At 43.7% G+C, this 15,293-nt stretch overlaps 1 protein-coding gene across 1 annotated transcript in view; it reads left to right on the top strand.

Moving 5' to 3' along the window:
- Nucleotides 1-14,997, top strand: part of LOC146188248 (cytosolic endo-beta-N-acetylglucosaminidase-like) — a 71,752-nt gene extending 56,755 nt beyond the window's left edge. The window contains exons 6-9 of the mRNA XM_084605010.1: nt 8,180-8,294; nt 9,314-9,501; nt 13,171-13,419; nt 14,958-14,997. Of these exons, the coding sequence (XP_084461136.1) occupies nt 8,180-8,294; nt 9,314-9,501; nt 13,171-13,419; nt 14,958-14,997 (592 nt within the window). The remainder of the gene's footprint in view (nt 1-8,179; nt 8,295-9,313; nt 9,502-13,170; nt 13,420-14,957) is intronic.
- The last annotated feature ends 296 nt before the right edge of the window (nt 14,998-15,293 follow it).

Below are 15,293 nucleotides of genomic sequence, written 5' to 3'. Positions count from 1 at the left end.
GAGTGCTGCCTGCCGCGGCATCTCCTGCCTAAAATCTGGAGCAAGCGAGCTGCGACCGGCGGGAAAACAAAGGGATAGGGAGAGGATAGCGTGGGGATGTGCAGAGGGGAACGACAGCAAGAAAAGACACGTGGAGCCCTTTCAAGCACTGCAACATCGTAATAAATGCCCTGATATTTGGACTGCAGCCTTTTTACTTTTCGTAGAAGAGACCATTTATTTTGTCAGTTAAAGGAAACACTATGGATAGCAGTCTAGAGCAGAAATAAATCAAATTGTATAGCATAATAGGGACAAAGTATACAAGTAATTGACCATTCTTGCAACCAGTACAGCACAGACCACGGATTAACGTAGTACAACTGCTTGAAAGGTCCTATAAAAATGGATGTCGATCTCGGCTCACGCCCAATGTCCGATAGGTCTCAACAGATGTGAAACAGGCCGAGCTCAGGCTTTCCGATGTGCCCCGGTCGTTGCAGTGCATTAGTCGGATGTTGTCAGTTTTTTTTTTTTTTTTTTAAATTCTCGCCATGCCTAATTGTTGTCTTCTGCGTTTATAACGCCCTGCTTTTAAGGGACATAGACTGACGTTGGCTTTTATTGATGTGTTAATTAACAAAGATAGAACTGTCGTTTGCCGGCATTTCATTAAAGTTATATATACCCTACCATAATCAGACCAAAATGGAGATTTTGTAAGGGAGGAATGGCAAAAGTCCTTGTCCTTTCTTCCTGTCACTCAACTCTTTTCTTATCCGTCTTTTTTACTGTCCCTTTATTTCCGCCGCTTCAGTACAGGTGCTTCTGGGGATTAGATAGCAGATATCGGTGCTGATGAACATCTTTTTGCTTCCCTTTTTGTTTATGTGATTAAACCACTTACTACTACTATATTACTATTACAGGGAAGGCAAAATATTTACCAGATATATCGGTATACCATCGGCTGTATTCACAAGCAGAATGCGATCATATCAACCACGTGCTGCCGACTCGGCAGCCCTTTCCGAGAACTTTCAACCCGTAATCGCATATCGCTTATAAATTAAGTATGGTGGTAAAATGTGTGAATTCTTGTTTTGTTCTTGTTTTTCACAAAACGCAGAATAAATTTGGAAATTTCCCTAATTTCGCGGCTAGTTGGCGGCGTAGCTGGCTCTTTCCAGCCAAGGTTTCCTTTAATCATTGAAACATTGCTGCGGGAGTATAATGATCAGAAATAAACCTGGTAACACGAGTTTGGATGTGTTCAAATTTTTCTCTGGGACACAAGCGAATAGCGCATGGCGTTCAGATTTGTAATGAAAAGCTGTTCTTTTGCTTCTTTTTTTTTTTTTTTTGGAGGGGGGGGGGGGTGACTTTATGCAAGTGACGTCGAATCAGGCTAAGAATTTGAGGATACGCATAAGATGTTGAATATATCTACTCCTTGTCATGTTTACTGAAAACTCGACCCTAAGATATGTATGATGCTAAGCCCTTCCAAGACGTCGGCAGACGTGCACGGGTGATTAGCACATGTTGACATTTACCATTCATCGGCATGCCCCACTTAACGAAATATAGGTTGCTGAGTACACTGCTAACATGTATAGTGATCATTTTGCACAGCATGATAAATGATAGAGTAGTGTAATATAACCTAAATTTGTACCCACGAGACGATACCACATCATTTATTATAGATTAAAAAAAAAACAAATACCGAGGCCAAAACAGACCCCTAGGAAGTCTGGGCTCCTGAAAGAACATGAGTTGGTTTAATTCTTTTGAACAAAGCATGCTGCGCTCAAAGACGAATGATTTCTGAACTGAGCAAATCTATTCACTATGGTATCCGAACTATTCATTTTATTTCTGAAGCATTCAATGCATACTTTAAATTGTTACAAAAGGAAGTGACGCGCACACGCACATTTCTGTGACCTACGGTCAAAGGTACCAGTAGAAAATTTCCATAACAGTCACTCATGAAATGGCTTGTCGCGAAGGCTAAATCCTCAAGAAAGCAAATAAAAGAGGAAAAGACAACAACACACCAACTTAATCAGAAAACTCTGCCAACGCCGAGCAAACAAATGTCAGCAACCTATGATGATTGATTGCATTGCAAAAGGGATGGTGCACTAAACGTAAAATTAAAAAGGAGTCATATATATCTGAGGCAATAATTGACAAGGCACAACGCTGATAGGATGAGGGAACAAATGAAATTGAAAATTTCAAAATGATCGTTGATGATGGCATGTCAGTATTGGGCTTAAGTCAGGTGGAATATATATTGATCCAGAGATTGACGAAATTTCTTTTTTCCAAAGGGATACGATCGCGTGCTACAATTCAGTTTGTTTATTGATTACAAGTTATGGCTGCATCAAGTATTTCGCGAATAAGCTGGTTTTCTATTTGCCGTTATAGTTGTGTTTATAAAGTTTGGAGGGCGGCAGCTGCAGTGTATACTTTCAGGACAGTGAATGGTCAAGTCACCTAATATTTTTTCTCTCGTTGTGAATATGCTTCTGCAGTCTTTTGCTGACACAAGTGGCCTGTCTCCCCGACGTATTCTTTGCGGCAAATAAAAAGATTTAAAATATAGGACTTCCAATGGCGCATATGAAACAACGGGTGATCGATACGCCTTACTGTACATTCATGCATTCGTTAGGCTGGTTTGTTCATGCGTCGATAAAATCTAAAAACTAAATAGACGGTGACGAGCACAAAATATTATAACTCTCGATCTCTGTGCAGTCCTTATCAGAATGTTGGACGTGATGAACGTCAGAACTAAAGGCTAGTTTTTTGCTTGACCTCTTGCATTCGGTGAAGTTCGATTTCATTTCACAATTTCTTGGCTTCTTAATGACTGGGAAATACAATCTGGTCCAGCAACATATGCACCAGACACATGGTAATTTCAGTAATATCAAGGCGTGAGGAACTATAGCGAGGCAACCGGCAACGGACTACCTTACAACCGGTGATCATAGAACCCATTAGTTTTTCCGTCAGGTGTTATAATCTAATGTTGGGAGAAACAATGTTCTGTTTTTTGACATATTTGCACTCTGATAATTGCGTCTTTTTCGGTTGTGTGAATGTCAGTATAACCAAAAAATATATATTCTGTTCGACAAATTTAAGCGGTTGGAAACAGAAAACGGCAAGTTAACAGAGAGGCATTATGCCTTTCTGCCCTGTGAGTTGGGTTCCCTCTTCCGCACATAACTGCGTGGTGAATTTTTTTATTATAGCTGTGAAGTTCGCTGAACTTTCGGATGCGGTATTTGGTCTCCCGTGGTTGGCGCGAGGTAGCAATCAGGTGCACCTGTCACGGGGATTACCAAATTGGTGGGACCGCGGACGCACGACGGAGGCTCGTCTGTGCTGCAGAGCGCTCGTTCCCCCCTCGTCTTGCATTCCTACCAGAAACGTCTTTCCAGCGCCCAACTTCAGGCAGTGTTCACAGGGTTGAATGTCATTTCTGTGGCCAGTGCACTTTTTTTTTTTAGGGCTATTGTGCGCAAGCAGGTACCTGTACAGTGGCTGACCACTGGGCGATGAGGCGCCAATGGTCGTTTGGGCTGCAGGTGCGAGCACTCTCAGAGACAACTTTCTTCTTCTTTTTTTTTTTTTTTTACCAAGAGCCTTCAGCGATTGCTCCTGCTGCATACGTTGGTCTATGCACGTGTGTGGAAAAGAAAACGTAGGGGAAAGCAGAGGTTCGGAATGCAGTGACGTCAATGCTGTTTGTAAGTTTGCTTGGGACCTCTCCTTTCCCAAGTTTTTGATTAACATCCTTTCCCCAGTCTTTGATTAGCTGACGGAAACTTTATCTTCCTTTCCCTAATCGTCGATTGGTGAGAAGTGTTGCCTTTTTGAAGCCGTCCCCACCAAGGGCGGATACAGAGGGCTTAAAAGTAAGCGCTCTGGTTGAAACCAGGGCTGATTTTGTCTCATCAACCGGTCAGTCATGTAAATAGTTTTCTCCTTGCTTGTTTCTGCTTGTTTTATTTATGCGTGAATGAATAGTTAACCTTTCTTTTTTTTTCTGCCGCCGAGTGATGTGAATGTTTGCGAGTCCGAACCACCAATCCATGAAGAAACCTCGATTTCATCATCAAGTGTTCCTCGCATCGCCACATGAAGGGGAAACTCAACTCGGCCATATTCACGGAAGATCCTGCTACAGGCGTACACAGTCTAGTTGGCAAGGCCATTTCAAGCCCGCGAAATCGAAGTCCTGCTGACGGCTGACCTGAAAATTGATTACGACTTCGTCGGCAGCACGACACATCAGAAGCAAATTCTTCGGATGCCGGCATTGATGAGACAAGTGATATGCAAGAATTCAAGCGGACTTATTTGATGCCACCTTTAGGTAAGCAGGTTCATCACATTTTGTTTGATTTTGTAGGTACAAAGTTACATATTTAATTTAGGCTGACCTCTATGGCTCTGTGATACATGGTTGACAATGCGTTAACAAGTGCAGGGTTGTAAGCAGTCGCCTTGACCAAGCCAGGAAGTCGGTTTTATTTTTGGGGCCATTTCACTGACTACTTAGCGATAATTATACTCTTTAGTAACATTCGCGTGTTCCCTCTTAACGATTAAGCCGGCCTGCAAAATTTAAAATTTGCAAGTGACTGAGCGCTCCTGAGTTGCAGCGTTAACTTAACCTAGAAAGCGTTCAGTGGCATAAGGTTGCACAGTGAATAAAGAGGTCACACTATTGGTTCGGATATCAGCGCAGGCATCTAATTTTGCTATAGAATCATGACTGTACAACATACGCGCAATTTGGACAGCAGTAATATATTCTGTAGCGCGAAGGGGCGGTGGTGTGGTTGCAAGCTTTTGCCCTATCTTGATCATAACAAAACGGTCAGGCCATCAATATGACCGGTGGCCTGCTTTCTTTGGTTTCGTTAACGACCTCCTTAAAGTTATGGGGAGTTTGAAGGTCAAAACATGGCACGAGAACGTAGTCACATTTGCATTTTTTGTACATTGTGGTATTTATTTTACGCCCCAAAAGACGAAACTCATCCAGTTTGAAGAAAACAGCCGAAATGTGGATTTCTGAACATGCTCTTTTTTGATGAAAACTTTGCAGTAAAAAGAATGCTAATTTGACTGCGCACTAGCTGGCTCATCATAGCGCGCGCTGTCGCTGCACTTCGAAAATATCTAGCTTCTCTAAATGGCTACAATTCATCCTCGGCAGACGCATGCTTGAAACGCAGAGCACACTACCCATTAAAACTATTACGTATTCCCTGACCACATCTGTAATGTCGGCAGTGCTAGCGCAAATGGATTTGTCTTACTTTTCATATTTTCTGTGCTTTTTTTTTCTTTTCTTGGTGCCATTTACTTTTCACCTTCGTGATTGCTTTGCTTGCATTCTTTCTAAAAGACTCTTTTCAGGTTGTCACGGCCAGTAACCCTGCTTTCTGGATCAGCAGTCACAGCCTGTGCATTCGGATATTTCTTTCAAGTCTAAGTGTTCTCCATTTTAACGCTGGTCCCTGCTCCTGAAGTGAGGAGCGCACATAGCATCAGCTAATGGTGGACGTACTTGGGTTGACAAAGACAAGTTTTCTCAATGAACTATTGGTTAATGGGCTGAGGCTTTCCTTTCATCACGATCAGTTTGGCTGTTCGGTAATAAAAATTTGCTGATCCTTGTGGCTGTGCAGTGTTGAGAATTTACTATCTGCGTGGTAATTTGATAAAAATGCCTGAAAGGAAATTATTTCCTGCTGAGGAAAAATAAAGGAATCCGGGTTGATGATTTTCTGTACCTGGATGTCTGGGAAGAGAAGAATTCCGACCCGATCATATTGATATTGCACACCGTTTCTTGTGCTATTTCTATTCTGACACTTATCCAATGATGTCCACTCACACTCACATCTACTCTCACTCACAACCACTCACTAGCACTCACGTCCACTCTCGCTCACAACCACTCACTCGCACTCACCTCCACTCAAACTCACGTCCACTCCCGTTTGCATCCACTCACACTCACGTCCGCTACCGCCCACATCCACTCATTCCCATTCACACTCACCGCCGCTCCAATTTGTGGCCACTCACTCGCACTCACACTCACGTCCACTACCGCCCACATCCCCTCACTCCCACTCACACTCATCGCCGCTTCAATTTGTGGCCACTCACTCGCACTCACACGATCATGGCCGCTCCCATTCGCGGCCACTCACTCGCACTCACACTCATGGCAGCTGCCATTCATGACCACTCACTCCCACTCACACTCACGACCGCTCTCATACGTGTCCACTCACTCACACTCACACTCACGGCGTGAGTGTGAGTGCGAGTGAGGCGATATGAGTGCACTCATGAGTGAGTGCGCCGACCTATGTTCAGTGGGCATTTTGTTAGTCTGTTGGAGCGGCGAAAATAGCATTGTACAGTGGATACAACACCCGAAGCCACCTGCTCTAATCACGATGTCGTACAATCGACAAGAAAAAGAAAATCGTCAACAAATCTAAAGATTTTAACCTCTTAAGGCTGGTAAGGGGAACCTAGGGGATCCTGTTAAGATGTGCCAAGTACGTGAGCCAAACAAGACCCAATGCATATTCCCTGTTCCTGAATGTCAGCAACGCCTTGCCAATCTATGAATGTGGAGCTGAGATAATAGAGTAACAGTTCTAAAAAGTTCTTGACGGATACTCCGGATTCGTTTTGGAAAGGCATGGCGCCGAAATGATTAATGGAATCCTTTACCACAGTAAGCAGCTTGTCATGAGGCAGGGAGTAATATAAATCCTTCTCATCAATATAGAAGCCAAGAAGCCTTTTGTCTGAAAGTGACTTCGCAACATTTACCACTTCCACTTAACTACATACTAGAAAAGGGACATTTATAGTCATCATATGGAATTTCACTTTTAGAAATGCACCGATAGATTTTTTTTTTTTTTTTGCCAGGTGCCCTGATCTGAAATGATAACCCTCAAGGGTACGCCTCAACCTTATGCGTTTTCGCGCTGAAAAACACTTCTAGAAAGAGCAACTTACTACTGTCAATCCTATTGGCTACTTAGCAGAGATTGAGCTTGAGACAACGTTTTTTAGCTTGATCCTTAAGCTTGGGAAGTGAAACATTGCCTTCATATTCAAAAACTTCGGCAACTGCATGATGAGCTTTCTCACTGAAGAAATCATGGGGTCAACTGATCTCGGTGTTTAGCCACAACCGAGTCCTTGTCCGAAAGAGGTGAACAATAACCACTGTAAGACTCGTCCTTCAAAAAGCAATGTGTGAAATGAATTATGTTCTCCTAGCTGAACAGCCGCTTTGTGTCGTTCCCTCTGACAGAAAAGGGTGACTTTGAAGTTTTCCTATATGGCTTATTGAAGAAAGCCCATCATGCAGTTTCCGAAGTTTTTAAATGTCCCTACAGAAAACAAAGAAAGCGTGTTTTCAAGAGTCTGCCATCTTGCCTTTCTCTCGAAAGAAATTTCCCTTTTCATAAAAAGGACATATAGAAAGATAGAATTCGACGCTAGTGGGAGCCGCAATTCTCCCTGTTCGTTTCTAGGCGGTAGCTTCAATACGTACACCAACCTGAGCCTTCAACGTCAGTGTCGGTGGGTGCCTGAAAGATTGCTAACTCGTGCCTCTTCTTTCAGCCTGCCATGACATTTGGATTCACTTTACTCCTATGCCACGGCCAGGAGCTGCCAGTTGATGTCGCTCCTTTCATATATGAGGATGATATGATAATCAGCCTGCCAAAACGCTTTGCATTCGCGTTACCCCTAGGACACACAAGCACGTTCATGCGGCTTTGTTAAAGCGGGACTTCATATGTGGGCTGGCAGCTTACGGTCTAGCAGCATACCCTTTAAGGCTGAGCTTAAGTGTCTCCAATAATGTAGCACCTTACACTGGTAGGGCGTGATTGGGGAATAATGTAGCAGGCACATGAACCTTCCGCTTCCATCCAGGTTTAACCAGACTTAAACCATAGCTTTTTTTTTGCACCGGTCTATGAAAATGGCTCCCTATATCATTGAACATGCCATCTGGCTGGAATATTCGTTGCTAAACATGAAGTATAGCAGTTGCTACTAGGTTATTTTTTCTTTTGTACCGACCTCGCGTCGCACCAATCACCGTACGCAGGCTGTGGGACTTCCCGGACGACGTCTGCCCCAACATTCGTTTCACAGCACCTCCCATCTGCACAACCTTCTGCCAGGGGTTCGGCAGCAGGCTGTTCTCAAAAGAACCGGGCAAGGTCTTTCATTTTTTATGTTTCATTGCGAGTGTCGATCAAGCAATGACTACGAAGCAAGGTGTCATACCAAGAGCCGAGTTCTGGAAAGCAGCGGTGAATGAAATTATTCCACAGCGGCTGCAGAGAGGCCTTTCTGAAATGTAGCAGTCCCCCTAGGCATCTAATGACGTCATCAGCTAAAAGCTATTGTAGCCATTTGTCGTATAACCTGGAGAAAGGGGTGCTTTAATATTGTCACGGGACGACTAGGACAAAGTGCTGTGGTTGCGGGTGGAATGTGGGGAACGCGAGGACGACGAAGTGTGGGTGGTTCGTGCTGGGCGCGGCTGGCCTCTTGTTGTTCGTCTGGGGTCAGCTAGCCCGTTGTAAATATTTGTTAATACATCCATTCTCTGTGTGCGTGTATCCACGTTACAATATTTTCAGTGTGTGATGGTTGACCTTTCAGTCACACTGGGCATGTAACGCGTCTTCAGGTAAGACGCTTTGGCCGTTCGTTGTAAAAAAGCGTGGAGGAGGGAGAACTGTAATATTTTCAGGGCGCGATGGTCGAACTTTTTTGCGTCAAATTAAAAGGGTTTGCTCAGTAAGGATTTCGCAACCCAAATATCTGACATGACGCCTAAAGGACGTAGTTCTTATGGTAGAGGGCGTGACAGGTGACTGTGCATATACGCTAGACGCATGAGGCAGGGCCAATGGGCACATTCCTTATAGAGATTCCGTAAACATGTTTCTCGTGCAATTGGTATTGAAAAGTAAGACGTCGATACGGGTGATACTAACAATATATATCAAAATATTCAAAATACGTAGCAAACATACTGTACGCATTTTGTGCGGGAAACATCGGTCGTGGAAACGATAGAAAAAATACGGTAAATATACAGATTTGCATGCATTTCCTATATCCAATAGGCTCGGGGACTTTTCCTTATGTCAAGTTCAGAGTATCGTAGGGAAAGTTTAAGTTCGAGTCTCCCTCAGTAAAATGCATTCGTCCCGAAATACCTACGCAGAAGGTGCTTCTGCAACCGTGGTTCAACCTGTTGAAGCAGCAGCTGCAACCTTGGGACCAGGGAGAGCGGCTGTGCAGGGGCCGCGGTTCGGCCACGGTTTACATCCTGGACGCGTACGACGGAGGCGGCTGCCTTCGTCTGCTTTTCCAATCTAACGAGGAGCATACCGACATGTTGCCCTATTTCAGGTGACACTGCCATGATGCTTGCATAGACGTGTGGTATGCAGCATTGCAGATAACTCATTGGATATATCCGTGTCACGTATCGGGGAGGTAAAAGCTTGCAAGACGACCTTCGCTACGTCTAAAGCAGGGTACATTCCCGTTATAGATTCCGCTTATAATTATATTAACGGACCTCCAATAGAAGTCACACAGTTCTTTCAGTCAGTCTCGTCTTAGGCTGTGCATACTTGGGTGCCCCTCGGCTCCCCAAATGAGCCAAGATCTGCAAAAATTAGGCGGGCTCTCACTGAATCGTAGTACAGTGAAAGCTGCATTGAATTTCTATTTATATTTACAGATACTTCTCTTTTTCGTTTAAGACATTGTAGCAGGGGTCATATAAAATTGTTTTCAAAAATCCCAATACACGAGTATGCACTTGTTTAAAATACTTGTTTAACGAACCATCAAGTTCATTCCTCATATCAACTGTGTCGGGGAAAAATAGAAAAAGAGTATGGCAATCAAGAAAAAACTTTAATTGTGTAATATTCACAGGATCGGTTCGGTAGGTCACACAGGCTGAATGACTAAACAATCCGAGGGCACTAAAGAATTTGACTTTTCCGCACCTTTGTGTAGCATAGTGACATTGAAATAATGTTAGTTCGTTTCACGAAGTTCAGTGTTCGCAGAGGTGCAAAGTTCGGCTGGGTTGACTGTTGCTCAGCAGTGGCCACTGTTGAAAGCTTACAGCCCTTGCTGGTGTTCTTTTAGGCGTACGTTTCGACTCCTGCGGCTTTGGTGGAAGTCTTAGCCCAGTCGTAATGGCTCAGGCCACAAGAACGTACTCCTAAACATAAAAATTCCCTTATACGTTCCACTCATTCCCGTTAAAAACGACAACATAGTATGCTGAAAGTTGTCGACTAATGTAGGGGAATTAGGCCTGATTAAGAAACAAACGCGTAGCGAGCCATAAGCAACTGACACCAAGAAAAGCATAGGGAAAATCTTTTTTATTTTGGATTTCTATAATGCAAAATTATAAGAAAATCGGGGAGATCAAGAAATATAAAAATGAAAAAAAAAAAACCTAGTCATATATGGCGCTGGAATTCCTGCCCACAACCTACAAATTTTGCTCGTGGTGCTTTACAAAATTAGTTCTTCGAAGGCTGTTCAATTTGCCTCTTCCTTATGTATTTATTACAACTTATTCTTGAAAATGTTCACTAGCGCCGCACTCCCCGCAGCGGCGGTCGTGGAACATGCTTTTTCATCACGAGGGCAAAGGGGGAAGGGATCCATCGAGGAAGAATTGGAGCTACCAGATGACCTTCTTACGCTACATATGACATCAAGAGCCCCATATTGGACGTCCTCGTTATTGTAACTATCAAACAAATGCTGGGAAATAAGAGGCTAGTTATGAGATTCCACGATATCTAACACACGCTGTCACCAGGGATAGCATAGAAGAGTTATTGGTATTGGTCAATATGAAATTGTTTTCTAATCGTAGAGAAAGTTCATTCTAAATGTAGAAGAAACAATCACGTGCCTGAGGTAGAATCCGAACCCACTATCGGACCACATGGTAGTTCTGTCCTCCGTTGGAAAGCTGAGTACTACACCAACTTCTTATATTGTACAGACCTGTGTAGATTTCTTCAGCTGTATTACCTATCTTCTTCGTATTCTGTTGCTATTGCAGTCATTGTCTCTTAAGCACCCACTTCAGTTTTCTGCCTATGCCTTGCTTCCTCTTGACTATTTCTGACTACATCCGCTGTTTAGAACTTCGTCAACACTGACCTTTATCATACTTACTCGTGGCGATCTCATTGCACATATTTACTTTGATAATTATACCAGTTCTATCCCCTCCATTGTGTTTTGAGAGACTCCAGGCAGAGCGTACTAGTGCCCTCAAAATAAAACGGAGCACACGAACGAAGCAGATTTCCGTTTCTTAGCGCGCCTTTCAAGCTGATGCGCATGTGTATAGCTTAATTGGGTACATGTGCGACATCCGGACGTTCACCTTGACACTCTTGGTGTTCGCCTCATCAGCAGCCCGGACGAAGGATAGAAAATTTTTCCACAGGTCCGTGCTCCGTTTTATTTTGAGAGCACTAGCACATCTGTTCAGCAATCCTACTAGTTACCTTTAGTGCGTAAGCTTACTACTACTTGTGCAATTTCGGATTTCACCTTCCTGTGTCCACATGACCTTATTGAGTGCATGTGCCGGCCGCAAAGTGAGGCATATACTGTGCCTTCTTTTCCCCAAAAACAAATTTGAACAAAATAAGCGCATCAAGAAACTGTGTTTAAAGCGCTTTCTCGTCTACTGTTCAAGCGAAGCTTGAGCGTCCCCTAATTAGAACAGTCAAACCATGTACTACAGCCTTTGTAAAAGGTGTAAAGCCCGGGGGGGCCTGCTTCGTAGCCGTGTAGTGATGCTGGTTTCATATTGGCGGAGGCCCTTTCCATAGGCAAGGTTAGTACGAAAAATCTTCTTGCTATCAAGACATTCGCAACACTGGAACTTTATTAGAAGCCGCACGAAGTGGCTTAAAAGCAGACCCCCTGGGCTCCCCACTTTTGGCAAAGACTGTACAACCATGCTAAACTATGCTTAACAGTGTTTTCACTCGCATGTCTAGGCTCACGCAATTCTTAAACGACCCACCATTTTATTGCGTACTCTTTTTTTCTTGAAATCATAGTTCATTTCGTGAAGACTTGTCTGTACAGCAGTAGCATCATTTTTCGTCTGCTTTCTCTCTTACCACCGATTTGTTGTTGGGCTTGTGTCTGACTAGTTACTTTCCTTTGTTGATCAAGTGTAGCCTGATCCGAGCTGTCGTCTATTTACGGCCACTTAATCGCATGTTTGTTTCATACGCGTTTGCTTTATGTGTATGTTGCATATAATGGTGTGTGTGTGTTTTGAACCCATCGGCATCCTGCACTGTGCTAGAGGGAGCGCACAATATGAAGTTTTGTTTTATTTTTTGCTCTCCGATTACAATCTTTAGCTACACTTACAGCTGTCCATTTTGTCTGAAAAGCCATGAGTCATAAATTTCATTCCGCGAAGTGTACTAATATAATCCCACCTGCTATACCTACAGCGTATGCAATAATCATCCAGTGCCTGGTCTACAGCCTCCTTCTTGCCTACCTTAGAATTTAATTCGGCAGTCACTGGAATATACTGTGGTTTCCCTCTTACCGATTTCTGTAAGAGGGTCTGTCTATTCGAGGTCGCCTTACAAACTTGGGAACGTCAGGTCAGCATGGCTGGATGTAGGCGCGCAAGTCTTTATCTTACGTCGATTACGTCCATTGCCACAGACATCATTCATCTTTTGGCAACCAACAAATAAAATAAAAAAGTCTTTTTCTAACTAGAGGCGAATTCCACGGGGCGATTTGTCTTAAAGTTACAAGGTGCGAGTATTTTGCGCCTGTGCTCCTCAGCAATAAAATAGGCCATTCCAGTGAAGTAAGCTCGGATTCAGGAGGTGGTGAGAAACGGGTCTCTTTGGGGCGAAAATGTTTATTTTAAATTTCCCTCTTCTTCCTGCGCTCTTAAGTACGCTGCTTTAAGACGATTGTCATGACGCTCAACATAGTTGCAGCGCAAGAGGGGCTTTCTACAAAATTCTTATCCGACAGGTTGTTCGGGGCGGACTTTTCGCTGGGGTCGCTAACCATCAGCTACACCTTCAAGGTCACCAACGCCAATTTAGCGGGTCCTGATTTGGCACTCGTACTGAAGGCCAAGACGGCCAGCGGAGAGACGGAAGAGCTCTCCCTCGGTGTTATAGCCTCTCAACCAGATGGCGACAAGTACGTGCTACGGCGCGAAGTTGACCACGTTTCTAGCGTGGCATCGAACGACACAGACTCCAAGTGGAAAACCAGGTAAGTTCACTAAATATTTTTTCTCTTTATTTACAAATACTGCTGTCTTTGATAAGAGATACGGCAGGAGTTGATGCAATAAATGGGAGAACAGTGTTTCAGAAAGTAAGAGAACAAGCAAAACATTCGCAAACTTGATTAGGCAAACTAGGTAAAGTATCTCAAAAGTATTCCATTATTTGTAGGTGATTGCGAGAATGTGTTCGCGGGCTAGTCTTCTAGACTTGGGATTTAATACAGAAACATGAGCACAGGAAGGAAGACATTGTCCTGTCACTTCGTTTCTTCCTGGTGCTTGTCTGACCGCGCTATAAACCAAGTCCAGTGGTCACTTTTATAAAAAGGTTAGAAGCAGGCTATAAAATAATATCGCGGAGCTAGTGAGTCGGGTTCTGCGAGAAGGGTTAGGAATGAATTTAGTAGGGGCTGCAGCCTCATATTGTGGCTGTACATGATCCTATACCAATTTGTGCCTGTAATGATGAATCATTAGATTGTGAAGAAGTTGAAAGTTGAGGTATTTATGAGTGTCACAAACGCGGTGTAGAGGCTAAATTTAACAAACATCTGTCCGATAAACTGTTCATAAATTTACATTCAAATCCATCCTTAAATCTACAGCTGCTCGTTAATAAAGACAATGTCTACGACAGTATCATCTCCTGGGAGCAACAACAACTTGTGCGAAGTAATAAAATAAGACGTCATGTCAATCAAAAGACAAAGTACGTTATTGCGCCAGTATAAACAAGCGAGTCGCTAATTAACTCCTGTGACATTAAACTCATCAGCGACGGTCCGTTTGTAACTGCAAAGCCTCTCTTGTTCTATGTAATCACTGTTAATTTCAAATCCGTTCTCATTGCTATGCGAGCGGCGTACCGCACAGAAAACAGTAAAAAATTTGCGCACAGAATTTCACGCAGCTAACAAAATTTATTACCATTTTTATTAGCATTGCGACATAACTGCGGCCCAAAACACCTATCCACTCATAGCATGGCAGCCTTGGGGACGGATTAAGTGTTTGAAATTGCCATTGAGATATGTTTCCATGACGCATCTCATTGAGGTACGGTGACATCCAACCATTCAATTAAACTTCCCAAGCGTGTTTACCAAACTTGTCGCGTCCACATTTAGTTATGTCAGACTAATTTCAGTGGCGTGCCATTCGGTCCTTCGGCATTGTGCTAGGAGTGGCATCAGTGATACGCCTACCGACGTCACCACAAATTTATCGCACGCTGTCCTTTACCAAGCAATCACTTCGCAAGTCAACCTCTGTAGACAAATTGTGTTCTCAGCGCTACCCCTAGATTAACCCAATGCAGGAATGCATACTTGTTGCTCCAAGCTCTGACCCCATGCATACACAAGGAGTACCAGAGTAAGAAGATTGTCGCTAAAGAAAGCTTGTGCAGTCATATCATCGTATCACTTCTAAGCGCCCACACGCCAGCAGCGATGACGTAGCATGAACGACATAGAACACTTCTCTTTTATTTTTTACTATCCGTTTTTGTCACGTGTTCCAGGGGAGTTGGGTCTGAGGAATGCAAGCAACGACGATGGTAAAGAACTGGCACGGGCATACGTGCGGACATTATGTGCACGCTGTGAGCCAACGAGGCGCATTAATGCAATCATGCGCAACAAACAAAAACGAGGCCACTGCAAGCACGTGAAGCCTAAAAAAAAGTGCGTGAGGGAAGCTGCGAGAATGCGCCTGAGCGGAATAAAGAGCCCACTGTACAGAAAGACACCTTTCGTGGTCTAAAATACTAAGAACTAAGGTTTTTCAAGGAGTCCTTCTTGCTACCTCGCGAGGGTATTGTGCACTGATAAAAGGATAAAATATATCTCGCCTACTG

This window comes from Amblyomma maculatum, chromosome 5, assembly GCF_055883805.1.
Source record: "Amblyomma maculatum isolate TAMU_Amacu chromosome 5, ASM5588380v1, whole genome shotgun sequence".
Classification (NCBI taxonomy): Eukaryota; Metazoa; Arthropoda; class Arachnida; order Ixodida; family Ixodidae; genus Amblyomma; species Amblyomma maculatum.
The sequence above is the reverse complement of the archived record's forward strand: the minus strand, read 5'-3'. Positions and strand labels throughout refer to the sequence as shown.